Here is a 27,906-nt window from a genome sequence, read left to right as displayed (position 1 = left end):
TAATCCAAATAATCTGGGAGCAAAACAACGTGTTGACAGGATCATAGAGGATTATAAAGCAGAACGTCAGAGACTCCTCTTAGTCTTAACTAATCAGAGGACAAGGCGGGGCTAACACCATACTGCTTGCAGTTACATCTACTGTATATTTTCAGATGTAAAAGGGGATAGGGGTTTATTGAGACATGTTGGTTGGCTGGTTCAGCTGTCCGTCTTGGTGCAGTCAAAGGGTTTCCACCACTGGCAGAACTCAAGGACTTTCTTCTGCTGGTCGTCAAAGTTCTCTCTGATGGACTTCCTCCATATCCTCGGCTCCACGTCCAACATCCCCCCAACTATCTCCTGAAGAGAGGGGAGAGGAGGAGGGGGAGAGAAGGAGAGAGAAAGAAGTGAGAAGGGTTAGCGTGATACAGCGGACATACATAACATGCTACTGCATACAGACAGTAAAAGCACCCCATAGTGGTTGTAATTCACTAGTGGGGGAACTTGTGTTGTAATTCACTAGTGGGGGAACTTGTGTTGTAATTCACTAGTGGTGGAACTTGTGTTGTAATTCACTAGTGGGGGAACTTGTGTTGTAATTCACTAGTGGGGGAACTTGTGTTGTAATTCACTGACCTTGACAAAGTAGTGGGGGAACTTGTGTTGTAATTCACTGACCTTGACAAAGTAGTGGGGGGAACTTGTGTTGTAAATCAATGACCTTGACAAAGTAGTGGGGGAACTTGTGTTCGTTCTCAATGACGTGAAAAAAGCTCCCCTGAAGACCAAAGTCTACAGAGAAATAGGGCAGACCCCGCGGCACCTGGCACAGAGAGAACACACAGTCATACACACACTCACAATACACCCCCCTTATAAACCCAGGGGCAGGGACAGGCGACTGGTTCTGGAGCTTTGTAGAGGGATGAAGGCTTTTAAGGAGTGAGGAAGGGGGAAAGATGGAGGTATAACTCACTGCATGGCAGATGTCTTTGGAGGAGAGATCCACAACCTTCTTTCTCATCGCCCACTCCTCATCACATTCCATGATGGCTTTCTGTAGGACACACCAACACACTTTATTAACCCAGACACCTCATCTATTCTATAGATGGCTTTCTGTAGGACACACCAACACACTTTATTAACCCAGACACCTCATCTATTCTATAGATGGCTTTCTGTAGGACACACCAACACACTTTATTAACCCAGACACCTCATCTATTCTACAGATGGCTTTCTGTAGGACACACCAACAAACACACAATTTCACACACAAACTCCATTCTCTGCCTTCTAGACCAATCAGTGAAAATCTGAAAGGTGGGAGGGCATGTCTAGGCTGTAGTAGAGGCAGATCCTGGCTGACCTGGATCTCTGTCCACACGTCCTCGTCCAATCCAGTGGCAGAGCGGTGGTGTTGCAGCGGAGCGATCAGACAGTGACCCTCTGTCAGAGACACACCTCCAGGCAGGCTCAGATACACCTGTTCAGAAAACACACACACTCACTGTCAGAACATACACACACACTCTCACGGTCAGAACATATCTATACACACACACACGGTCAGAACACACTCAGTCAGAACACACATGGTCAGAACATACCTATACACACACTCACTGTCAGAACACACACACACACACACACACACACACGGTCAGAACACACTCATACCAATCTGACACTAGGAATCCCAGGGGGCCAAACCTTCCTTCCCTTCTCTCTCACCTTGGTTCCTATGGTGATGAGCAGGTGTTTCTGGAGCTCGGGGTTGCTGAAGCAGTGATGGCATTTCTCCACGGTAACCGCCAGTCGCCTGTGCTCTTTCTACGTTATCAACACACACACACACACACACACACACACACACACACGCCCAGACAGAGACCCAAAGGGCTAGTCTCACACTAGACTAGAGTAATCAATCAGTCTATCAATACCAATCCATATTGCTGTAGCCGGGTCAGTTAACAGACGTCATTGTTTGATCAGTGCACGTTATTGCTGTAGCTCAATAAAGATCACACTAGGGAGCAACGAACAGCGGACAAATATTCCCACTCTTCACATTGCACACAGAAACAAGATAGGAGGGTGCTTTGAAAAGTAGTGTTTGTGTTGGTTCAGTTGTCATTTACGTCACAACTAAACCATGTCTATAGGATCTGATGGTTGAGTGTTGCTTCTAGGATTTTATTTTTATGGAAGTGACAGAGAGGCGTCTCCATGGATACAGGGTGAGCTGTGGGGATGTTGTGTCTCCAGACCCTGTCTTGACTGATTGACAGGTCTGGGTCTGTGTGAGAGCAGGCCTAGTAGTGTGTGTGTCTGTGTGTGGTGTGTATTGTGTGTGTGGCATGTGTAGTGTGTGGTTTGTGGTGTGTGGTGTAGTGTGTGGTGTGTAGTGTGTGTAGTTTGTGGTGTGTGGTGTGGTGTGTAGTTTGTGGTGTGTGGTGTGGCGTGTGTGGTGTAGTGTGTAGTGTGTAATGTGTGTGGTGTGTAGTGTGGTGTGTGTAGTTTGTGGTGTGTGGTGTGGTGTGTAGTTTGTGGTGTCTGGTGTGTAGTGTGGCATGTGTGGTGTAGTGTGTAGTGTGTAATGTGTGTGGTGTGTAGTGTGTAGTTTGTGGTGTGTGGTGTAATGTGTAGTGTGTAGTGTGTGTAGTTTGTGGCATGTGTGGTGTAGTGTGTAGTGTGTAATGTGTGTGGTGTGTAGTGTGTGTAGTTTGTAGTGTGTAGTGTGTAGTGTGTAATGTGTGTGGTGTGTAGTTTGTAGTGTGTAGTGTGTAGTGTGTGTGGTGTGTAGTGTGTGTAGTTTGTAGTGTGTAGTGTGTAGTGGGTGTAGTTTGTGGCATGTGTGGTGTAGTGTGTAATGTGTGTGGTGTGTAGTGTGTGTAGTTTGTAGTGTGTAGTGTGTAGTGTGTGTAGTTTGTAGTGTGTAGTGTGTAGTGTGTGTAGTTTGTGGCATGTGTGGTGTAGTGTGTAATGTGTGTGGTGTGTAGTTTGTAGTGTGTAGTGTGTAGTGTGTGTGGTGTGTAGTGTGTGTAGTTTGTGGCATGTGTGGTGTAGTGTGTAGTGTGTGTGGTGTGTAGTGTGTGTAGTTTGTAGTGTGTAGTGTGTAGTGTGTGTGGTGTGTAGTGTGTGTAGTTTGTAGTGTGTAGTGTGTAATGTGTGTGGTGTGTAGTTTGTAGTGTGTAGTGTGTGTGGTGTGTAGTGTGTGTAGTTTGTAGTGTGTAGTGTGTAGTGTGTAGTGTGTAGTGTGTGTGGTGTGTAGTGTGTGTGGTGTGTAGTGTGTGTAGTGTGTAGTGTGTGTAGTGTGTGTGGTGTGTAGTGTGTAGTGTGTGTGGTGTGTAGTGTGTGTAGTGTGTAGTGTGTGTGGTGTGTAGTTTGTAGTGTGTAGTGGGTGGCTGTGTTTTAATCTCAGCTCTAATTGATCTACTCTAATTTTCAGCTCTAATTTCATCTCTCTCTCAGACAGAGCACAGGGGAGACACTCGATCTAGCTAAAGCCGCTTACAGACACTAAGGCAGAGATGTGATAAGTGTGTGTGTGCTGGGCCAGTGTGGGGCTCATATTGTCAGCCTTCACTAAGTGGATAATTCATTAATGAATTAAACCACAGGTCTGTGTGTGTGTGGGGATGTAATTGCTGCACCTCACTGCTGGAGTTTTAGACAACTTCTAGCTGCGCCGCACGCACGCCCTGAATGGCCGAGTGGGACTTCGCCTTGTTTAGATTGACCATCAGTTGTGGAACTGGGAACCCAAAAAGTGCAAACAGCAAATGCTTTTGGAATCTGACCCGTTGTGCCATAGAAGGTAAATATCAAAGCGTCTAAAATACTAACTATCCTTGGAACCCGTTGAAACATCTACAGAAACACCAGGTCTAGGCATAGTGTAGCTGCATCAGGCTGCATTGGGTGAGGGAAAACTAAACCCAGACAAACGTTGATACAGGAGACAGTCGGCTAATATTTCAATATCATTGATCTATTAAACTGGTTATCAGATCAGCTTGACTGAAGAAATCAAAAGTCCGATTTGGGTGGTGGTTGAGGAGTACACAGGGCCAGTGTTAAAGCCATAAGGACTAGGGTGGTGGTTGAGGAGTACACAGGGCCAGTGTTAAAGCCATAAGGACTAGGGTGGTGGTTGAGGAGTACACAGGGCCAGTGTTAAAGCCATAAGGACTAGGGTGGTGGTTGAGGAGTACACAGGGCCAGTGTTAAAGCCATAAGGACTAGGGTGGTGGTTGAGGAGTACACAGGGCCAGTGTTAAAGCCATAAGGACTAGGGTGGTGGTTGAGGAGACACAGGCCAGTGTTAAAGCCATAAGGACTAGGGTGGTGGTTGAGGAGTACACAGGGCCAGTGTTAAAGCCATAAGGACTAGGGTGGTGGTTGAGGAGTACACAGGGCCAGTGTTAAAGCCATAAGGACTATGGTGGTGGTTGAGGAGTACACAGGGCCAGTGTTAAAGCCATAAGGACTAGGTGGTGGTTGAGGAGTACACAGGGCCAGTGTTAAAGCCATAAGGACTAGGGTGGTGGTTGAGGAGTACACAGGGCCAGTGTTAAAGCCATAAGGACTAGGGTGGTGGTTGAGGAGTACACAGGGCCAGTGTTAAAGCCATAAGGACTAGGGTGGTGGTTGAGGAGTACACAGGGCCAGTGTTAAAGCCATAAGGACTAGGGTGGTGGTTGAGGAGTACACAGGGCCAGTGTTAAAGCCATAAGGACTAGGGTGGTGGTTGAGGAGTACACAGGGCCAGTGTTAAAGCCATAAGGACTAGGGTGGTGGTTGAGGAGTACACAGGGCCAGTGTTAAAGCCATAAGGACTAGGGTGGTGGTTGAGGAGTACACAGGGCCAGTGTTAAAGCCATAAGGACTAGGGTGGTGGTTGAGGAGTACACAGGGCCAGTGTTAAAGCCATAAGGACTAGGGTGGTGGTTGAGGAGTACACAGGGCCAGTGTTAAAGCCATAAGGACTAGGCGTTCTCTCCATGTATATTATAAATATATAAATGATTAGATCTAGTATTTAGTCACTAGGCCATGGTAACTGTAGCAGTATTTAGAATCTAGTCCATGCTTGTAGGCTTACAGTAGAGCTAAGGAGAGAGAGGGTGTGTGTGTGTGTGTGTGTGTGTGAGCGGAGCTAAGGATATAGCCCACAGAGGAGAGTGAGCTAAAAAGGTGCAACTTTGTCACTTTCATTTTGAATCCCCATGGCAACTCTGACGTCTCCTAGAGTTTATTAATAATGCTTTCTCTCTCTCCCTCGCTCTCGCTCTCTCACACACACACACTTCTCTGCACTCCAAAAGATTTACTCATATACTTAGAGAAAAAGTGAGCGATGAAGAGAGATCATGAGCGAGTGTGCAAGAGAGAGAGAGACTCTCGCTTAAAACTGGAAGGATACATATTCAGATGGATAAATCTGACAGTGATACTCTGTCCGTTTCTAGTACACAGGAAGTGAGGCTGCAAGACTACACATCCCAGAAGGCTGTTCTCTCCATTCTGCCCTCAGGGGAGCTGACACATTTACCTTGACGTATCCTGTCTCACAGACTGCACCAAAGACCTTCTACAAAAGAGACACTACACTATAAGCATTTCCAATGGGAAAACCTATCAGGCTTCCTATCAGGTATACCAACAAGTCTGCGTGCTCTTAATGGAATATCACAATGCATTGTGAAAGCTAATGCTTTTGAGTCAAGGCTTTTGGCCTTCATTCTCTTACTGCGTGTCATGGTTTACAGCCATTAGTCAAGGTCAACCAAAAAGCAGTTATTTATCTTATAACTTGTCCTTGTGGTAAAAATTATGTGGGTAAAACAAAGCGCAAATTAAAAGTACGAATCTTGGAGCATCGTAGCACCATTAGGTGCAAAAAACTTGACAAACCCAGTCGCTGCCCACTTTTTGGAAGCGAACCACTCGATTTCGTCCCTACGTTATATCGGCATCGAACATGTCACTCTCCCTAGGAGAGGGGGTGAACTCAATAATTTATTGTTAAAACGAGGATCTTTAATTTAAAGACCCTTGCTCCCTTTGGTCTCAACGTAGACTTTGATTTGAAGCCATTCTTGTGATTATTGTGATTTTGCTATTCATTGTAAATGTTTGTGGGCCTATGTAGCCAAGTTGTATCTATGATCGTATGCTATCTATTCATGTTTTTTCTAACTGAGGAGAGGGGTTCATGATCAAACAGCTCATTAGAGCAGGGTTCCCCAACTGGCAGACCCCTGAAAAGAAAATCGTCCTGCGGCTGAATCTTGTTGATTATCTGTGCACTAGAGGGTTTCATTCAAAGCTGAAATTACACACACACACACAGAGAGAGAGAGAGAGAGAGAGAGAGCGAGAGAGAGAGAGAGAGAGAGGAGAGAGAGAGAGAGAGAGAGAGAGAGAGAGAGAGAGAGAGAGAGAGAGATGATTGACGATTGACACTGCTAACAAAAGAAAATGGGCCATAACATATTACAAAAAAACACCAAAGAAAGCTGAGCATTTCACAGAAGGAGAAAGTCTTTGATCCAGGGCGGGGCTGGATGGTGGAGCAGGTTTGAGTTCAAGGCCAAGGAGAGAAAGAACAGTGTGACAAGTGTTAGCCAACACTCACAGACAGCCAGTGAACACAATCACACACACAGGAAAAGTAGACCGCCACATACTAACAGCGATTGTATTTTCTAATAAAAGTTGAGATGTGACGTTGTTTTGAAGATTCCTCTTTGAGTGTCTGAGATTCTTCATGCCTGGCGGAAGATGGATGACGTGATAACGGCGTTAATTTAAACCACTTGTGTAATAAAAGTGGAGCTATGAGCTCTCTGTTTGGATAAACCCATACCAGGGCAGGAGAGAACGCTAGGGAATAAATCTGACAAAGGTAGATGTGTTGGGAGTGTGTGTGTACCCTAGAACACTAGGATATATAAATCTGAGGGAGTAAGAAAATGCATTCATGTCAATGACAGGAGAGAATAACGCTACATGCATTCAGACAGCAGGTATTCAGACAGATGGGGTAGACAGGCAGGGGAAAAGCAGTCAATCAGTCTGCAGGCTTGTTGCTACTGAGCACTCAGTCAGTCAGCTGACAGTGATTTAGTCTGTTCTGAAGTGCTAATGGTCATCTCCAAAAGAGTAGCACATACTTACAGTAGGCTACTACCTTATGCTTTTGGCTCCCTGAGGGGTAAGGGAGGCAGAGACTAGCATGCCTGTCCCTCCCTCCCTCCCTCCCTCCCTCCCTCCCTCCCTCCATCCTTTCATCCATATACACCTCCACTCACCCTGTCTGATTTCCCAGGTTGCTGTGCGGCATTTTCAGCGCGGTTCTCCTTGGCTTTAAGGGACGATTCCAGCTAGGTCTTCAGTTTCTACATCAGAGCCTAAAGGAGACACACATTTAAAAACTTCACACCACCAACCCACTGCACACTAATGATTTCTGGATTTCTCTTACACAGAGTGCCGTTTCTCCAGCCATTCCTACATAACACACTGAATTACATTGAACAACCTCTCCGGATTGTATTCAGAACCCTTGACTTGAGATTTTCTAGCTAACTTATAAAAAATACAAAAACTGAAATATCACATTTACATAAGTATTAAGACCCTTTACTCAGTACTTTGTTGAAGCACCGTTGGCAGCGATTACATCCTCAAGTCTTCTTTGGTATGCCGCTACAAGCTTGGCACACCTGTATTTGGGGAGTTTCTCCCATTCTTCTCTGCAGATACTCTCAATGATCTATCCGGTTGGATGGGGAGCGTGGCTGCACAGCTATTTTCAGTTCTCTCCAGAGATGTTTGATCGGGTTCAAGTCCGGGAAAGTGAATATTTTCCCCAGTCTGAGGTCCTGAGTGCTCTGGAGCAGGTTTGATCAAGGATCTCTCTGTACTTTGCACCGTTAATCTTTCCCTCGACCCTGACTAGTCTCCCAGTCCCTGCCGCTGAAAAACATCCCCACAGCATGCTGCCATCACCATGCTTCACCGTAGGGATGGTGCCAGGTTCCCTCCAGATGTGACGCTTGGCATTCAGGCCAAATAGTTCAATCTTGGTTTCATCAGACCAGAGAATCTTGTTTCTCATAGTCTGCGAGTCCTTTAGGTGCCTTTTGGCAAACTCCAAGTGGGCTGTCATGTGCCTTTTACTGAGGAGTGGCTTCCGTCTGGCCACTCTACCATAAAAGCCTGATTGGTGGAGTGCTGCAGAGATGGTTGTCCTTCTGGAAGGTTCTCCCATCTCCACAGAGGAACTCTGGAGCTCTGTCAGAGTGACCATCTGGTTCTTGGTCAACTCCCTGACCAAGGGCCTTCTCCCCCATTGCTCAGTTTGGCCAGGCGGCCAGCTGTAGGAAGAGTCTTGGTGGTTCCAAACTTCTTCCATTTAAGAGGCCACTGTGTTCTTGGGGACCTTCAATGCTGCAGAAATCTTTTGGTACCCTTCCCCAGATTTGTGTATCGACACAATCCTGTCTCAGAGCTCTACGGACAATTCCTTCGACCTCATGGCTTGGTTTTTGCTCTGACATGCACTGTCAACTGTGGGACCTTATATAGACAGGTGTGTGCCTTTCCAAATCATGTCCAATCAATTGAATTTACCACAAGTGGACTCCAATCAAGTTGTAGAAACATCTCAAGGATGATCAGTGGAAACAGGATGCACCTGAGCTCGATTTCGAATCTCATAGCAAAGGGTTTGAATACTTATGTAAATAAGGTATCTGTTTTTTATTTTGTATACATTTGCAAAACAAATCTAAAAACCTTTGACAGAGAATTTAATGTTAATTTCTCTACCATAAGCCGCCTCCAACATCGTTTTCGAGAATTTGGCAGTACGTCCAACCGGCCTCACAACCGCAGACCACGTGTAACTACACCAGCCCAGGACCGCCACACCTGGCTTCTTCACCTGCGGGATAGCTCTTACTCCATCTCTGTCCGTCTCTCCCTCTCTCTCTCTCTCTCTCTCTCAGTCCGTCTCTCCCCCCTTTGTCTTTCTGTCTCTCACTCACTCCATATGTCCTTCTCCACTCTGTCTTTCAGTCAGCCCCATATCTCTCCCTCTTTTTGCCTCTCATTTGTTGCCTTCTACCACCACAAACTTCTACCACCAGCACCTTCTAACCCTCTGTCTCATATGAGAGGGATGTGGACAATGTGGAAAAGTAGCAGAGGAAGCCACTAGCAGAGGAAGCCACTAGCAGAGTGTGTGTTCGTTCGTGCTTGGCCCATCTCTACCAAGCCCTTGTCAGCTAAGAGGAGCTGGCTGTGACTGGACACTGTCAGAGCAGACAGGGATATAGAAAAATAGTGGCCACATCCACACACAGTCCTCTGAAGGGGATATAGAAAAATAGTGGCCACATCCACACTCAGTCCTCTGAAGGGTATATAGAAAGAGAGTAGTGGCCACATCCACACACAGTCCTCTGAAGGGGATATAGGAAAATAGTGGCCACATCTACACAGTCCTCTGAAGGGGATATAGGAAAATAGCGGCCACATCTACACAGTCCTCTGAAGGGGATATAGGAAAATAGCGGCCACATCCACACTCAGTCCTCTGAAGGGTATATAGAAAGACAGTAGTGGCCACATCCACACTCAGTCCTCTGAAGGGGATATAGGAAAATAGTGGCCACATCTACACAGTCCTCTGAAGGGGATATAGGAAAATAGCGGCCACATCCACACTAAGTCCTCTGAAGGGTATATAGAAAGAGAGTAGTGGCCACATCCACACTCAGTCCTCTGAAGGGGATATAGGAAAATAGTGGCCATATCTACACAGTCCTCTGAAGGGGATATAGTAAAATAGTGGCCACATCCACACTCAGTCCTCTGAAGGGTATATAGAAAGAGAGTAGTGGCCACATCCACACTCAGTCCTCTGAAGGGGATATAGGAAAATAGTGGCCACATCTACACTCAGTCCTCTGAAGGGTATTTAGATAGAGAGTAGTGGCCACATCCACACTCAGTCCTCTGAAGCCTGTCTCTAGTGACAAATGCCAATGCTGTTATTCTATAGGGTATGAAAGCACACAGTTAAAAGGCATTTAACAAAAACACACACACCAACGCAGTCTCTCAAACCAGGGACACTTAGTGGTCTGCTATAGAGTACTCAAGGCCCAGTACAACTGTCTGGTATAAATGTGTGTGTTATATAGTACTGAGGCCAGTAAAACCTGTATGGATTGATATACCGAGATGGATGGGGGTTGAGTGGACTGAGTGACTGCTATAAAATGAGTATTTTGCTGTGATTAAGGAGAGCGAGAGAGAGCTGTGGGACCTGATATGCTAGGGGAAGGGCCTATGGGCAGGGGTGTATGGAAAGCATCCAGAATGGGGAATTGTCTGTCTTTTTTTGGGTGACTAGGATGAAGAGAGGAAACACATCACCGTGTTACCCATCATCTCTGCCTTCACCAGCCTGGCTCCCAGTTTGTTCATCTCTTCATCTCCTCCTCACTCAAACTGTCACTGCTGCTCTCAGATATGAAGACACAGGGAAGAACTGAAATTAGGTTAAATTAAGCAAAGACAACAAGAGGTACACATTGTACACATCAGATACCTGTGTGTGTGTGTGTGTGTGTGTGTGTCAGTGTGTGTTAGAGAGATGTCCAAGAGGTTCTGCTAAATGTAGGCTTAGCAGCATCGGAACAGGCTCACCCGCTCACAAATCAACCGGCTTGTTCTGCTCTCTTCTCCCCTGATGGTTCTCTCTCTCTATCCCTCCCTCCATCTCCACCCTTCTCTCTCTTTCTGGTCCATTTCCCTGCTCTCTTTCTCGCTCCATCCATCCCTTTCTACCCCTCTCCCTGTTTCTGCCATGTTCTTTCTGATGGTCGTCTTGTCTCAGAAACCGTCTCCTTCTGTCTCGTTCCCGACAGAATTTCTCTCCTCACAGATTACCTTTTCTTCTAAAACGGCACCTTCATTTCACGCTGCAGAGGTTTAAAGGGCTTCTGGATGCAGGTTTAACTTAATGACTTAGCTAATGATAGAGAGAGAACGGGGAGCGGTGGAGCAATACGGACAGAGAGAGGGGAGAGAAACGTGGTGGAAAGAGAGAGGAAGAGAGGAATGGGGAAAGATAGAGTGAGGGTGTGAGGGAGAGAAAAAGAGAGAGACAAAGAGTGAATATGAACGAGAGAAAATCTAGATAATTGAGTGAGTGTTCTATGGTGCGTGAAGTGATAACTGCCACTTTGGAACAGCTACTGCCACTTTGGAACAGCTACTGCCACTATGGAACAGCTACTGACACAATGGAACAGCTACTGCCACTTTGGAACAGCTACTGCCACTATGGAACAGCTACTGACACAATGGAACAGCTACTGCCACTTTGGAACAGCTACTGCCACATTGGAATAGCTACTGCCACATTGGAACAGCTACTGCCACTTTGGAACAGCTACTGCCACTATGGAACAGCTACTGCTACATTGGAACATCTACTGACACTATTGAACACCTACTGCTACTTTGGAACAGCTACTGCTACTTTGGAACAGCTACTGCCACTATGGAACAGCTACTGCCACTATGGAACAGCTACTGCCACTTTGGAACAGCTACTGCCACTTTGGAACAGCTACTGCCACTATGGAACAGCTACTGCCACTTTGGAACAGCTACTGCCACTATGGAACAGCTACTGCCACTTTGGAACAGCTACTGCCACTATGGAACAGCTACTGCCACTTTGGAACAGCTACTGCCACTTTGGAACAGCTACTGCCACTATGGAACAGCTACTGCCACTATGGAACAGCTACTGCCACTTTGGAACAGCTACTGCCACTTTGGAACAGCTACTGCCACTATGGAACAGCTACTGCCACTTTGGAACAGCTACTGCCACTATGGAACAGCTACTGCCACTATGGAACAGCTACTGCCACTTTGGAACAGCTACTGCCACTATGGAACAGCTACTGCCACTATGGAACAGCTACTGCCACTTTGGAACAGCTACTGCCACTATGGAACAGCTACTGCCACTATGGAACAGCTACTGCCACTATGGAACAGCTACTGCCACTTTGGAACAGCTACTGCCACTATGGAACAGCTACTGCCACTTTGGAACAGCTACTGCCACTATGGAACAGCTACTGCCACTATGGAACAGCTACTGCCACTTTGGAACAGCTACTGCCACTTTGGAACAGCTACTGCCACTTTGGAACAGCTACTGCCACTTTGGAACAGCTACTGCCACTATGGAACAGCTACTGCCACTATGGAACAGCTACTGCCACTTTGGAACAGCTACTGCAACTTTGGAACAGCTACTGCTACTATAGAACAGCTACTGCCACTTTGGAACAGCTACTGCCACTATGGAACAGCTACTGCCACTATGGAACAGCTACTGCTACTATGGAACAGCTACTGCCACTATGGAACAGCTACTGCCACTATGGAACAGCTACTGCTACTATGGGACAGCTACTGCTACTTTGAAACAGCTACTGCCACTTTGGAACGGTCACTGTGAAAGACTGTGATGAACGGAGGGAATGATTGCGTGTAAAAAAAGGAAGAGGAGGAGGTCAAGTGGAGGAGAGAATCATCTGAGGGGTCATTTTAAAGTTTGGATGAAGTGATGGGAAAGTTTTCCCCATCAGTAGACAGGGCCAGGGTCAAGGACAGTGTGTAGAAAAATACTATCTTAGTCTTACAGAGAAGAAATGACTTCAGGTTCAGAGTTCAGATATTCAGAGAATCTTCTGGGGATTGGAAGAATGCTTCTACAAGTTCAGTCTAGCCAATAGCTAAACATCTCTAGTACCATTACAACATATTCAGTTGAAATGTAGTGCATCCAACATGCATATCTGTGGATCCTGTTGGAACTCTTGCTTAAATATCCAAGCAAGTTAGATGAGTGATTAATACTGGGGAGAGAAGAAGCCAAAATGAATTGCTAAACAGTTGGAACAGTGCTATAGCGACTGTGTATTTTACCTCTGACCTCAATGATGTCACTGCAGGCCTGTTGCAGCTATGACCCTGGTCAGGAGTGGACATGGTTTTCCCAGACTCCCTCTCTTTATCCTGCTCCGGTTTTCCTGAAGCAGATTTCTGTCCGGAGCTGCTCTTCCTTCAGGCCGGACCGCTCCTCTTCCGATCCGACTCATCGTCAGACCCAGGTTTCAGGAAACCCATGGAAGCTCGGGCCGGAGCAGGGGCTGACACTCCGCCTAGTAGAGTGTTAGTAGGGTGTGTATATTTGTGTGTGTGGAACGAGGTACTACACTGAACTCACCTCCATCATCCTCGTCAGCAGGCTTGAGGAAGCGACTTTTCAGAGCTCTGAGGGAGAGGGGAGGCTGACTCCGGCCTAGCCCAGAGTCAAGGCTCTCATCCCCACCTCTCTCTCTAGGTCTGTCCCTCTCTCTGTCTCGATCCCAGTCACTAGGTCTACCTCCAGCCCTCTCTCTATCCCAGTCACTAGGTCTACCTCCAGCCCTCTCTCTATCCCAGTCACTAGGTCTACCTCCAGCCCTCTCTCTATCCCAGTCACCAGGTCTACCTCCAGCCCTCTCTCTATCCCAGTCACTAGGTCTACCTCCAGCCCTCTCTCTATCCCATTCACTAGGTCTACCTCCAGCCCTCTCTCTATCCCAGTCACTGGGTCTACCTCCAGCCCTCTCTCTATCCCAGTCCCTAGGTCTACCTCCAGCCCTCTCTCTATCCCAGTCACCAGGTCTACCTCCAGCCCTCTCTCTATCCCATTCACTAGGTCTACCTCCAGCCCTCTCTCTATCCCAGTCACTAGGTCTACCTCCAGCCCTCTCTCTATCCCAGTCACTAGGTCTACCTCCAGCCCTCTCTCTATCCCAGTCACTAGGTCTACCTCCAGCCCTCTCTCTATCCCAGTCACTAGGTCTACCTCCAGCCCTCTCTCTATCCCAGTAACTAGTTCTACCTCCAGCCCTCTCTCTATCCCAGTCACTAGGTCTACCTCCAGCCCTCTCTCTATCCCAGTCACTAGGTCTACCTCCAGCCCTCTCTCTATCCCAGTCACTAGATCTACCTCCAGCCCTCTCTCTATCCCAGTCACAAGGTCTACCTCCAGCCCTCTCTCTATCCCAGTCACTAGGTCTACCTCCAGCCCTCTCTCTATCCCATTCACTAGGTCTACCTCCAGCCCTCTCTCTATCCCATTCACTAGGTCTACCTCCAGCCCTCTCTCTATCCCAGTCACTAGGTCTACCTCCAGCCCTCTCTCTATCCCAGTCACTAGGTCTACCTCCAGCCCTCTCTCTATCCCAGTCACTAGGTCTACCTCCAGCCCTCTCTCTATCCCAGTCACTAGGTCTACCTCCAGCCCCCTCTCTATCCCAGTCACAAGGTCTACCTCCAGCCCTCTCTCTATCCCAGTCCCTCGGTCTACCTCCAGCCCTCTCTCTATCCCAGTCACTAGGTCTACCTCCAGCCCTCTCTCTATCCCAGTCCCTAGGTCCACCTCCAGCCCTCTCTCTATCCCAGTCACTAGGTCTACCTCCAGCCCTCTCTCTATCCCAGTCACTAGGTCTACCTCCAGCCCTCTCTCTATCCCAGTCACTAGGTCTACCTCCAGCCCTCTCTCTATCCCAGTCACAAGGTCTACCTCCAGCCCTCTCTCTATCCCAGTCACTAGGTCTACCTCCAGCCCTCTCTCTATCCCATTCACTAGGTCTACCTCCAGCCCTCTCTCTATCCCATTCACTAGGTCTACCTCCAGCCCTCTCTCTATCCCAGTCACTAGGTCTACCTCCAGCCCTCTCTCTATCCCAGTCACTAGGTCTACCTCCAGCCCTCTCTCTATCCCAGTCACAAGGTCTACCTCCAGCCCTCTCTCTATCCCAGTCACAAGGTCTACCTCCAGCCCTCTCTCTATCCCAGTCACTAGGTCTACCTCCAGCCCCCTCTCTATCCCAGTCACAAGGTCTACCTCCAGCCCTCTCTCTATCCCAGTCACTAGGTCTACCTCCAGCCCCCTCTCTATCCCAGTCACAAGGTCTACCTCCAGCCCTCTCTCTATCCCAGTCCCTAGGTCCACCTCCAGTCCTCTCTCTATCCCAGTCACTAGGTCTACCTCCAGCCCTCTCTCTATCCCAGTCACCAGGTCTACCTCCAGCCCTCTCTCTATCCCAGTCACAAGGTCTACCTCCAGCCCTCTCTCTATCCCAGTCACTAGGTCTACCTCCAGCCCCCTCTCTATCCCAGTCACAAGGTCTACCTCCAGCCCTCTCTCTATCCCAGTCCCTAGGTCCACCTCCAGTCCTCTCTCTATCCCAGTCACTAGGTCTACCTCCAGCCCTCTCTCTATCCCAGTCACCAGGTCTACCTCCAGCCCTCTCTCTATCCCAGTCACTAGGTCTACCTCCAGCCCCCTCTCTATCCCAGTCCCTAGGTCCACCTCCAGTCCTCTCTCTATCCCAGTCCCTAGGTCCACCTCCAGTCCTCTCTCCATCTCAATTCAATTCAATTCAATTTAAGGGCTTTATTGGCATGAGAAACGTATGTTAACATTGCAAAAGCAAGTGAAGTAGATAGTAAACAAAAGTGAAATAAACAATAACTATCAACAGTAAACATTACACAAAGAAGTTCCAAAATAATAAAGACATTTCAAATGTCATATTATGTCTATATACAGTGTTGTAATGATGTGCAAATAGTTAAAGTACAAAAGGGAAAATAAATAAACAAAAATATGGGTTGTATTTACAATGTTGTTTGTTCTTCACTGGTTGCCCTTTTCTTGTGGCAATAGGTCACAAATATTGCTGCTGTGATGGCACACTGTGGTATTTCACCCAGTAGATAAGGGAGTTTATCAAAATCTCTCTCTCCATCTCTCTCTATCCCTCTCTCTATCTCTCTCTCCATCCCTCTCTCTATCTCTCTCCATCTCTCTCTCCATCCCTCTCTCCACTGCTTTCTCTCTCTCTATCCCCTTCTCCATCTCTCTCTCCCTCCCTCTCCATCTCTCTCATCTCACTCTATCTCCCTCTCTCTCTTCATCTCTCTCTCTATCCATCTCTCCATCTCTCTCTCTATCCCTCTCTCCATTTCTCTCAATCTCTCCATCTCAATCTCTCTCTATCCCTCTCTCCATCTCTCTCTCCATTTCTCTCTCTATCTCTCTCTCCATCTCTATCTCTCTCTCTATCCCTCTCTCCATCTCTGTCCATCTCTCTCTCTCTCTCTCTCTATCCCTCTCTCCATCTCTCTCTCTATCCCTCTCTCCATCTCTATCTATCCCTCTCTATCTCTCTCTATCCCTTTCTCCATCTCTCAATCTCCATCTCTCTCTCTATCCCTCTCTCCATCTCCATCTCTCTCTCTATCCCTCTCTCCATCTCTATCTCTCTCCATCTCTCTCTCTATCCCTCTCTCCATCTCTCTCTCTATCCCTTTCTCCATCTCTCTCTCTCTCTCTCCATCTCATTTTACATTTACATTTTAGTCATTTAGCAGACGCTCTTATCCAGAGCGACTTACAATATTATTATTATTATTTTATTTTTTATACTGGCCCCCCGTGGGAATCAAACCCACAACCCTGGCGTTGCAAACGCCATGCTCTACCAACTGAGCTACATCCCTGCCGGCCATTCCCTCCCCTACCCTGGACAACGCTGGGCCAATTGTGCGCCGCCCCATCTCTCTCGCTAACCCTCTCTCCATCTCAATTCAATTCAATTTCAATTTAAGGGCTTTATTGGCATGGGAAACGTGTGTTAACATTGCCAAAGCAAGTGAAGTAGATAGTAAACAAAAGTGAAATAAACAATAAATATTAACAGTAAACATTACACTCAGAAGTTTCAAAATAATAAAGACATTTCAAATGTCATATTATGTATATATACAGTGTTGTAACAATGTGCAAATAGTTAAAGTACAAATGGGAAAATAAATAAACATAAATATGGGTTGTATTTACAATGGTGTTTGTTCTTCACTGGTTGCCCTTTTCTTGTGGCAACAGGTCACAAATATTGCAGCTGTGATGGCACACTGTGGTTTTTCACCCAGTAGATAAGGGAGTTTATCAAAATTGGGTTTGTTTTCTAATTCTTTGTGGATCGCTGTAATCTGAGGGAAATATGTGTCTCTAATATGGTCATACATTTGGCAGGAGGTTAGGAAGTGCAGCTCAGTTTCCACCTCATTTTGTGGGCAGTGTGCACATAGCCTGTCTTCTCTTGAGAGCCAGGTCTGCCTACGGCGGCCTTTCTCAATAGCAAGGCTATGCTCACTGAGTCTGTACATAGTCAAAGCTTTCCTTAAGTTTGGGTCAGTCACAGTGGTCAGGTATTCTGCCACTGTGTACTCTCTGTTTAGGGCCAAATAGCATTCTAGTTTGCTCTGTTTTTTTGTTTGTTCTTTCCAATGTGTCAAGTAATTCTCTTTTTGTTTTCTCATGATTTGGTTGGGTCTAGTTGTGTTGTTGTTGTTGTTGTCCTTGGGCTGTGTGGGGTCTGTTTGTGTTTGTGAACAGAGCCCCAGGACAAGCTTACTTAGGGGACTCTTCTCCAAGTTCATCTCTCTGTAGGTGATGGCTTTGTTATGGAAGGTTTGGGAATCGCTTCCTTTTAAGTGGTTATAGAATTTAACGGCTCTTTTCTGGATTTTGATAATTAGCGGGTATTGGCCTAATTCTGCTCTGCATGCATTATTTGGTGTTTTACGTTGTACACGGAGGATGTTTTTGTAGAATTCTGCATGCAGAGTCTCAATTTGGTGTTTGTCCCATTTTGTGAATTCTTGGTTGGTGAGCGGACCCCAGACCTCAGAACCATAAAGGGCAATGGGTTCTATAACTGATTCAAGTATTTTTAGCCAGATCCTAATTGCTATGTCAAATTTTATGTTCCTTTTGATGGCATAGAAGGCCCTTCTTGCCTTGTCTCTCAGATCGTTCACAGCTTTGTGTAAGTTACCTGTGGTGCTGATGTTTAGGCCGAGGTATGTATAGTTTTTTGTGTGCTCTAGGGCAACGGTGTCTAGATGGAATTTGTATTTGTGGTCCTGGCAACTGGACCTTTTTTGGAACACCATTATTTTTGTCTTACTGAGATTTACTGTCAGGGCCCAGGTCTGACAGAATCTGTGCAGAAGATCTAGGTGCTGCTGTAGGCCCTCCTTGGTTGGTGACAGAAGCACCAGATCATCAGCAAACAGAAGACATTTGACTTCAGATTCTAGTAGGGTGAGGCCGGGTGCTGCAGACTGTTCTAGTGCCCTCGCCAATTCGTTGATATATATGTTGAAGAGGGTGGGGCTTAAACTGCATCCCTGTCTCACCCCACGGCCCTGTGGAAAGAAATGTGTGTGTTTTTTGCCAATTTTAACCGCACACTTGTTGTTTGTGTACATGGATTTTATAATGTCGTATGTTTTTCCCCCCAACCCCACTTTCCATCAATTTGTATAGCAGACCCTCATGCCAAATTGAGTCAAAAGCTTTTTTGAAATCAACAAAGCATGAGAAGACTTTGCCTTTGTTTTGGTTTGTTGTTTGTCAATTAGGGTGTGCAGGGTGAATACGTGGTCTGTCGTACGGTAATTTGGTAAAAAGCCAATTTGACATTTGCTCAGTACATTGTTTTCACTGAGGAAATGAACTAGTCTGCTGTTAATGATAATGCAGAGGATTTTCCCAAGGTTGCTGTTGACGCATATCCCACGGTAGTTATTGGGGTCAAATTTGTCTCCACTTTTGTGGATTGGGGTGATCAGTCCTTGGTTCCAAATATTGGGGAAGATGCCAGAGCTAAGGATGATGTTAAAGAGTTTAAGTATAGCTAATTGAAATTTGTGGTCTGTATATTTTATCATTTCATTGAGGATACCATCAACACCACAGGACTTTTTGGGTTGGAGGGTTTGTATTTTGTCCTGTAGTTCATTCAATGTAATTGGAGAATCCAGTGGGTTCTGGTAGTCTTTAATAGTTGATTCTAAGATTTGCATTTGATCATGTATATTTTTTTGCTGTTTGTTCTGTTATAGGGCCAAAAAGTTTGGAGAAGTGGTTTACCCATACATCTCCGTTTTGGATAGATAGCTCTTCGTGTTGTTGTTTGTTTAGTGTTTTCAAATTTTCCCAGAAGTGGTTAGAGTCTATGGATTCTTCAATTACATTGAGCTGATTTCTGACATGCTGTTCCTTCTTTTTCCGTAGTGTATTTCTGTATTGTTTTAGTGATTCACCATAGTGAAGGCGTAGGCTCAGGTTTTCTGGGTCTCTATGTTTTTGGTTGGATAGGTTTCTCAATTTTTTTCTTAGGTTTTTGCATTCTTCATCAAACCATTTATCACTGTTATTACTTTTCTTTGGTTTTCTGTTAGAGATTTTTTAGATTTGATAGGGAAGCTGAGAGGTCAAATATACTGTTTAGGTTTTCTACTGCCAAGTTTACACCTTCACTATTACAGTGGAACGTTTTGTCCAGGAAGTTGTCTAGAATGGATTGAATTTGTTGTTTCCTAATTGTTTTTTGGTAGGTTTCAACACTACTTTCCTTCCATCTATAGCATTTCTTAATATTATTCAGTTCCTTTGGCTTTGATGCCTCATGATTGAGTATTGCTCTGTTCAAGTAGACTGTGATTTTGCTGTGGTCTGATAGGGGTGTCAGTGGGCTGACTGTGAACGCTCTGAGAGACTCTGGGTTGAGGTCAGTGATAAAGTAGTCTACAGTACTACTGCCAAGAGATGAGCTATAGGTGTACCTACCATAGGAGTCCCCTCGAAGCCTACCATTGACTATGTACATACCCAGTGTGCGACAGAGCTGCAGGAGTCGTGACCCGTTTTTGTTGGTTATGTTGTCGTAGTTGTGCCTAGGGGGCATATGGGGGAGGGAATGCTGTCACCTCCAGGTAGGTGTTTGTCCCCCTGTGTGCTGAGGGTGTCAGGTTCTTGTCCAGTTCTGGCATTTAGGTCGCCACAGACTAGTACATGTCCCTGGGTCTGGAAATGATTGATTTCCCCCTCCAGGATGGAGAAACTGTCTTCATTAAAGTATGGGGATTCTAGTGGGGGATATAGGTAGCACACAGGAGGACATTTTTCTCAGTTGAGATAATTTCCTTTTGAATTTCTAACCAAATGTAAAATGTTCCTGTTTTGATTAATTTAATAGAGTGAGTTAGGTCTGCTCTATACCAAATTAGCATACCCCCGGAGTCCCTTCCCTGTTTCACACCTGGTAGTTTGGTGGATGGGACTACCAGCTCTCTGTAACCTAGAGGGCAACCAGTGGGTCCGTCTCCTCTATACCATGTTTCTTGTAGGATGACAATGTCTGTATTTCCGATTTCTTTGGTGAAGTCCAGATTCCTGCTCTTTAGGCCAAAGGCAGATGACCTCAGGCCTTGGATATTCCAGGATGAAATAGTGAAGGCTTTGTGTTCCATAAAGTGTCTAATGTTGTTGGTTGTGTGGTTTGGCCTCAGGCCAGTAATTGTGAGCAGAGCCTGCTGAGCATCTGGTACATGCCATTGGCTTGGGCTAGTGTAAGAGTGGGTGTTGGGCCTGTTTGCCTGCTCACGGCCTGGGCGTATGTGTGACTTTCATGTTGAGGCCCTCTTTGTGGGAATGGGGGGCTTGGGGTGGGTAGGAGGGGCATAGGTCTGATCTGAGGGGGCCTAAATGGGGTGTGGGCATGGTTGACTTGGGGGGGAGTTAATTGGTGGGGGTGGGGGTGTAGATGTGGTTGATGGTGCTGTGGTCTGGATGTAGGTCCTCTCTGCGGGGGTCCTCTATGTGTAGGTCCTGGGGGGGGGTCCCGCAGGTCTGAGAGAGTGTCTCGCTGGTCTGGGCGGGGTATCTGTTGATCTGTTGCTCCTGTGTGAGGTGTTGGGTCTGCGGTTGAGGGCGATATCCTTTAGGGTCCGGGCGAAGGTGGGCACTGCTGCCTTGTATAGGTGGACCTGGTCATAAAGGCTGTTCACGTCCAGGGTGGAGTGGTGGGCCAGGTAGACATTTGGTTTTGATGCACAGTCACGGGAAATACTTGCGTTTACCCACTGTATGGTAGCAGGGTGGAAGTATTTTCGTGGTAACAGGGTTGAGATAACCACTTGTGCATTGGGGAAAGTAGAAGAAGCTTTTTCTATCACTCCCTTGAGTGATGTGGCCACCCTTTCCTGCTGTGTTCTCAGGTCGTTTGTGCCTGTGTGTATTATTATGTGGCTGGGTGATCCAGTCGGTCCTCAGACAGAAGGTCTAGGGCGCGCTGGGTGTTTGGACACCAGAGTTTAGACACTGTGTGTTTTGGTTAAAGTTTATTTTCTTGTATGTATTTCCCGTTTGAGTCCATAAGGAGTACAATCTGTGGCTTGTGTATGTCCTCAGTGGGTGTGGGGGGGTCGTCATGAGGGCTATCAGGGTGTCTGACTGGGGGGTTGCTCAGAGGGGTTGGGATCCCCTGGGCTTGGGGTTCTTCATTTGTTTGTCTGGGTGTGATGTCGAGGCTATGGTCAGGGTCTAGGGTGTACTGTTCTGCTGCGGTGTCGAGACTTTGGCCAGGATCTGAGGTGGGCTGTTCTGCTGGCTTCTCTGCGGGGGTGGCCAGCTCTCTAATGGGTTGTTCTATGTCACCCGTCATCGTTCTCACCTTCTCCTCCAGCACTCTGATCCTCTCCTCTAGTGCTCTGTTCTTCTCCTGCTCCTGCTCTTTCTCCTGTTGATGTTGTCTCACCACAGTCCAGAGATGTCTCTCTCTACCTGCAGCTCTCCAGGTCTAGTTAAGGGGGTGTTGTTGTGCTGGACTGTTGTCTGGGTCTGTGCTGACTGGAGTGTGTTCACCTGCTGTTCCAGCTCCACCTGCCTTACCTCCAGCTGGGTGAATTTATCCTTCATTTCAATGAGGGAGTAGTACTCTATGCTGGGAAGTTGACTTTCTGCTTGGGGTTGCTCTGTGGGGTTATTTAATGATGAAGAGGTCTGGTCTGACCCGCTCGGGGTAGGGGTATCTTTCTCAAGGGAGAGCTTCTCCTGCTGAGCTATTTCTTTGATTAGGTGAAAGTCCAGCTGGAACTGTTTGGTGTTGCCTTGAACCAAAACGGTTCCAGATTTATAGAGATTAATATTAGACGACTCAGAGTCCTCGTTGTCCAGTATCCTGAGTTTCCACCCGTCGCTAACACCCCCCCTCTTAACAGATGGGTAGTGTGCTAGTATAGCACTGTGCCATGCCAGGGGATGGTCTGTGTGGAAGATAAGGTTGCTTATGTTCCCATTTTTATACAAATCAGCAAAAAGTGTCTCGTGCTTCCCCAAAATAAGTTTCAATTTGTACTCTTTTCGTGTCTTGTCGTTTTTTACATTCAGAGGGTACTGTATTTTAATGACCTCTGAACAGTGGGGGGGGTGCTTCTAAGGCCTCTCCATTTAGTTGGGGTAGACTGTACGACTCTCCTGCCATTGTTGGGCTCAAGGGCTTTGACACCTCTCACTTCACACGTCAGTGCTAATTGAAATTGTATCTCTTTGTAGCAAGCTTAAGCTTGGTAGCCTTAGCATTCAGTCCTTATAAAATAAAATATATCATTGTAATGTATTTTTCTTCTTGGTTTTTGAAAGTGAAAAATAGCTTCATACTAAACATTACTCACTCAGTTCCAGGTTGGATGGTGTTTTCAGGTTTCTGTTTGTTTGCCAGAGCATTTGCTGTATAGCTTGATAATAGTAATCCTTGGTAGTAGAAAGCTTTCCAGGTAATTCCGTCCAAAATCAGGTTGTAGGTTTGGAGTTTTGGTTTGGAATGAAGGTTATGTTGTGGAGGGTAGCATCCTGTATATGTCCCTGCCAAAAAATCCTACTTTATCTAACTCTAAATCTATATTTTTTGTTAAAAATGCAGGAGCAATGTCTTTGAGCTCTCTCTCTCTGTCTCTCTCTCTCTCTCTCTCCATCTCTATCTCGCTCCATCTCTATCACCATCTTTATCTCTGTTACTATCTCCATCCCGATCTCTGTCCCGGTGACATTCCCTCTTCCTCTCCTCTCCACCCTCTTCCTCTCCTCTCCACCCTCTTCCTCTCTCTCTGCCCATCCATTTCCCCTCTCCTCTCTTGTATCCATACACAGCAATCTCAGCCTCATCCATCCTCTTCTGAAACGTCTCCATGGACTGCCTATAGCTCCCTCTCATCTAATCCCTCTTCTCCTGAACAATTTCACATCTGCTTTCCGCAGAGAAGTTATCCTCTCCCTCAATCTTTCTCAATCTCTTTTCTCTCACAGCGTGTTATCCCCCCCGCCCATTCACACACCACTTCATGAACCTCTCAGTCAAACCAGAGATGAGGAAAACAACATTCCCTTCTGACACACACAGCTTAGAGAGAAAAGTGTGTGTGTGTACTGTCCATGGCTGTATCTAGGAGAGTTTGGTTTGCATACGTGACAGTGTGCGTCACTGTCTGTGGGAGTGTGTCTGTGTGAGTGTGTATGTGTGAGTGTGTCTGTGTGAGTGTGTCTGAGTGAGTGTGTATGTGTGAGTGTGTCTGTGTGAGTGTGTCTGTGTGAGTGTGTCTGTGTGAGTGTGTCTGTGTGAGTGTGTCTGTGTGAGTGTGTCTGTGTGAGTGTGTCTGTGTGAGTGTGTATGCGTGAGTGTGTCTGTGTGAGTGTGTATGTGTGAGTGTGTCTGTGTGAGTGTGTATGTGTGAGTGTGTATGTGTCTTAAGTCTACTTATTCTGCCACACTGTTAAAGTGAGGCTCACTCAGGAGATGGTAGAGTACCTACTGAGTGGAGATGACACGCACACTGTCAGCTTAGCAGAACCAAGACCCCTCTCTCTGCCAGTGATGCCAACTTAGCAATTTTGTTGCTAGATTTAGCAACTTTTCAGACTACCCTGGCAACTTTTTTTTTCTCCAAACAGCACCTAGCAACAAATTTAGCTACTTTTACAAATGTATTTGGAACTTTTAGCAACTTTTGAAAAGTGACTCAAACGCTAAAATGCACACATTTTCCCCTCTAAATGACTCAAAAACAATTTTCTCTGTCACACAGCAGTGACGTCAGCAGCAGGCGCTCAGCTAGTGCACAGGCAGCAGCAGGCCAGCCAAGCAGCACAACAACCTGGAGAGAGCTGGAGAGAGATGCCTAGCGCACACATCATTATTTGAGTTAAGTTGCTTGTTCAATAAGATAGCATACATACCTTGTTATTAGCTTGTACCTATAATTGTTGATCAGTTAGGTAGCATGTTAACTAACTACCTATACACTGCTTAAAACTATAACTGTTCAGAATGTGTAGGTTTACTAGTTAATAAAAAAATCTAATGTAATTGTTCAATAATGTGTAATTGTTCAATAATTCAATGTGTTGTGTTTAAAAATAAAAATATCTGATCATATAAAAAGTGTTGTTTATATCTATCTATATTTTACAAATAAAAAGATGTGATAATAAACAAACAAATCTAAACTAACAAATGTCAAATCATATTTGTCACCGAGATGGCCAGTCAATTTGAGTAATGTTATTGTGTATTCTATGTAATGACGCAGTTTTACGTTATTACGTAATGACGTCATCACGCAATTTACATTTACATCATTTAGCAGGCGCTCTTAGCGACTTACAAATTGGTGCGTTCAATTTATGATAGCCAGTGGGACAACCACTTTTCTTTTTTTTCCTTTCTTTTTTTATGGGGGGGGAGGGGTAGAATGATTACTTTATACTATTCCAGGTATTCCTTAAAGAGGTAGGGTTTCAAGTGTCTCCGGAAGGTGGTCAGTGACTCCGCTGTCCTGGCGTCGTGGGGGAGCTTGTTCCACCATTGGGGTGCCAGAGCAGCGAATAGTGCGGGAATGACATCACAACATCATTTAGCAACAAATCGACCTGCCTCTAGCAACTTCCCCTGAAAATTAGTTGGCAACACTGCTCTCTGCACCTCTTACTTATTATTCTCTCATACAGTATCTCTCAATACTCCCTGCCTCCCTCTCTCTTTCTTTCTGCACTAATTTTCGCACACTCTTCCTCCTCTCCTTCTCTCTGGCCCCTCTCCTTCTCTCTGGCCCCTCTCCTTCTCTCCTTCTCTCTGCCCCCTCTCCTTCTCTCTGGCCCCTCTCCTTCTCTCTGCCCCCTCTCCTTCTCTCTGCCCCCTCTCCTTCTCTCCTTCTCTCTGCCCCCTCTCCTTCTCTCTGCCCCCTCTCCTTCTCTCCTTCTCTCTGCCCCCTCTCATTCTCTCCTTCTCTCTGCCCCCTCTCCTTCTCTCCTTCTCTCTGCCCCCTCTCATTCTCTCCTTCTCTCTGCACCCTCTCCTTCTCTCTGCCCCCTCTCCTTCTCTCTGCACCCTCTCCTCTCTGCCCCCTCTCCTTCTCTCTCCTTCTCTCTGCTCCCTCTCCTTCTCTCTGCCCCCTCTCCTTCTCTCTTCCCCCTCTCCTTCTCTCTGGCCCCTCTCCTTCTCTCTGCCCCCTCTCCTTCTCTCCTTCTCTCTGCCCCCTCTCATTCTCTCCTTCTCTCTGCCCCCCTCTCCTTCTCTCCTTCTCTCTGCCCCCTCTCCTTCTCTCCTTCTCTCTGCACCCTCTCCTTCTCTCTGCCCCTCTCCTTCTCTCTGCCCCCTCTCCTTCTCTCTCCTTCTCTCTGCTCCCTCTCCTTCTCTCTGCCCCCTCTCCTTCTCTCTGCCCACTCTCCTTCTCTCTGCCCCCTCTCCTTCTCTCTGCCCCCTCTCCTTCTCTCTGCCCCCTCTCCTTCTCTCTGCCCCCTCTCCTTCTCTCTACCCCCTCTCCTTCTCTCTGCCCCCTCTCCTTCTCTCTCCTTCTCTCTGCCCCCTCTCCTTCTCTCTACCCCCTCCCCTTCTCTCTGCCCCCTCTCCTTCTTCTCTCCTTCTCTCTGCTCCCTCTCCTTCTCTCTGGCCCCTCTCCTTCTCTCTGCCCCCTCTCCTTCTCTCTGCCCCCTCTCCTTCTCTCTGCCCCTCTCCTTCTCTCTTCCCCCTCTCCTTCTCTCTGCCCCCTCTCCTTCTCTCTGCCCTCTCCTTCTCTCTGCCCTCTCTCCTTCTCTCTGCCCCCTTTCCTTCTCTCTGCCCCCTTTCCTTCTCTCTTCCCCCTCTCCTTCTCTCTGCCCCCTCTCCTTCTCTCTGCCCTCTCCTTCTCTCTGCCCCCTTTCCTTCTCTCTGCCCCCTCTCCTTCTCTCCTTGTCCATCCGTCTGCTAGAAATTCTTTACCCAATATTCCCCTACAGCGTCTCCCTCTCCTACTCCTTTCTCTCTCTCTCACTCCTATTTCCCCCTCTCTTATTTATCTCTTACTTACATCTCCCTCCCTCCCTCCCTCCCTCCGTCTGTCCGTCTGTCTGTCTATGATTTACGTGGTGTCTGGGCCCTCAGTGCCTGTAAACACTGAACTCTTTACCCATCCCTCCCCTCTCAGAGTGACAGGGCAGCAGTCCTAGCACAGATAGAGGGGAGGGGGAGTCCTAGCACAGATAGAGGGGAGGGGGAGTCCTAGCACAGATAGAGGGGAGGGGGAGTCCTAGCACAGATAGAGGGGAGGGGAGGGGAGGGGGAGTCCTAGCATAGACAGAGGGGGAGGGGGGAGTCCTAGCACAGATAGAGGGGAGGGGGAGTCCTAGCACAGACGGAGGGGAGGGGGGAGTCCTAGCACATAGAGAGGGGAGGGGGAGTCCTAGCACAGATAGAGGGGAGGGGGAGTACTAGCACAGATGGAGGGGAGGGGAGGGGGAGTCCTAGCACATAGAGAGGGGAGGGGGAGTCCTAGCACAGAGAGAGGGGAGGGGGAGTCCTAGCACAGAGAGAGGGGGAGGGGGAGTCCTAGCACAGACGGAGGGGGAGGGGGAGTCCTAGCACAGACGGAGGGGAGGGGGGGAGTCCTAGCACAGATAGATGGGAGGGGAGGGGGAGTCCTAGCACAGATAGATGGGAGGGGAGGGGCAGTCCTAGCACAGATAGATGGGAGGGGAGGGGGAGTCCTAGCACAGACGGAGGGGAGGGGGGAGTCCTAGCACAGATAGAGGGGAGGGGAGGGGGGAGTCCTAGCACAGACGGAGGGGAGGGGGAGTCCTAGCACAGACGGAGGGGAGGGGGAGTCCTAGCACAGACGGAGGGGAGGGGGAGTCCTAGCACAGACGGAGGGGAGGGGGAGTCCTAGCACAGACGGAGGGGAGGCGGGAGTCCTAGCACAGACGGAGGGGAGGGGGAGTCCTAGCACAGATGGAGGGGAGGGGGAGTCCTAGCACAGATAGAGGGGAGGGGGGAGTCCTAGCACAGACGGAGGGGAGGGGGGAGTCCTAGCACAGACGGAGGGGAGGGGGGAGTCCTAGCACAGAGAGAGGGGAGGGGGGAGTCCTAGCACAGACGGAGAGGCCGGGGGAGGGTTGACCAAAGACTGGGATGATATAGAGAGTTGTGTACATGGGTTTGATGATTAAACTTCAGGTACAAGTGTGAGAGCAGAAAAGGTTTATGATGTAGTATGAAGTTGTGCAGGGGGTTTGATTGACCTTTTTTAACCACATTACTGGCCTTCTCTTCTGGGGGAGGGCCACTCCCCCCGGCCTTCCACAACGGGTTCAACTCCATCTTGTGCAGACAAGCCCAGGGCACCACACACACACAAAGCTGTTGTTAAGTCCCTTGTCCCTGCTCAGTTCGGCACCTTTGGTTGCCCAGGTAACCAACAGAAGAGGTGAAGTGAGGCAATCGACTTCCATCACCCTTCCATTTAAACATAGCGAGCACACACACCTGCTCGATGACCCGGGCCTTCTCTTTCTCCTCCGCTTTCAGACGTTCTTTCTCAGCCCTCTTTTCTGCTGTTGACATTATTCTCATTGTCAAGAAGTCAAAGGTC

The 27,906-nt window shown here is 47.5% G+C and overlaps 1 protein-coding gene across 1 annotated transcript; it reads right to left on the bottom strand.

Moving 5' to 3' along the window:
• Window positions 1–27,878, bottom strand: LOC121568135 (CWF19-like protein 2). Its single transcript, XM_045212801.1, has 7 exons — window positions 27,801–27,878; window positions 7,311–7,382; window positions 1,723–1,821; window positions 1,358–1,474; window positions 962–1,042; window positions 707–808; window positions 1–342 (listed from the first exon to the last, which is right to left on the bottom strand). The coding sequence occupies exons 1-7, from the start codon at window positions 27,876–27,878 to the stop codon at window positions 202–204; spliced, it is 690 nt and encodes a 229-aa protein (XP_045068736.1). The 3' UTR covers window positions 1–201.
• Between the last annotated feature and the right edge of the window lie 28 nt (window positions 27,879–27,906).

The sequence above is a fragment of the Coregonus clupeaformis genome, unplaced genomic scaffold, assembly GCF_020615455.1.
Source record: "Coregonus clupeaformis isolate EN_2021a unplaced genomic scaffold, ASM2061545v1 scaf0052, whole genome shotgun sequence".
Classification (NCBI taxonomy): Eukaryota; Metazoa; Chordata; class Actinopteri; order Salmoniformes; family Salmonidae; genus Coregonus; species Coregonus clupeaformis.
The sequence above is the reverse complement of the archived record's forward strand: the minus strand, read 5'-3'. Positions and strand labels throughout refer to the sequence as shown.

Coding starts and splice junctions, on each gene's coding strand:
- LOC121568135 (XM_045212801.1), bottom strand. CDS start 27,878: ATGTCAACAGCAGAAAAGAGGGCTGAGAAAGAACGTCTGAAAGCGGAG. Junction 1,043..1,357: donor ACGTGTGGACAGAGATCCAG/GTCAGCCAGGAT, acceptor TGTGTCCTACAG/AAAGCCATCATGGAATGTGA. Junction 343..706: donor TCCCCCACTACTTTGTCAAG/GTCATTGATTTA, acceptor CCCTCTCTTCAG/GAGATAGTTGGGGGGATGTT.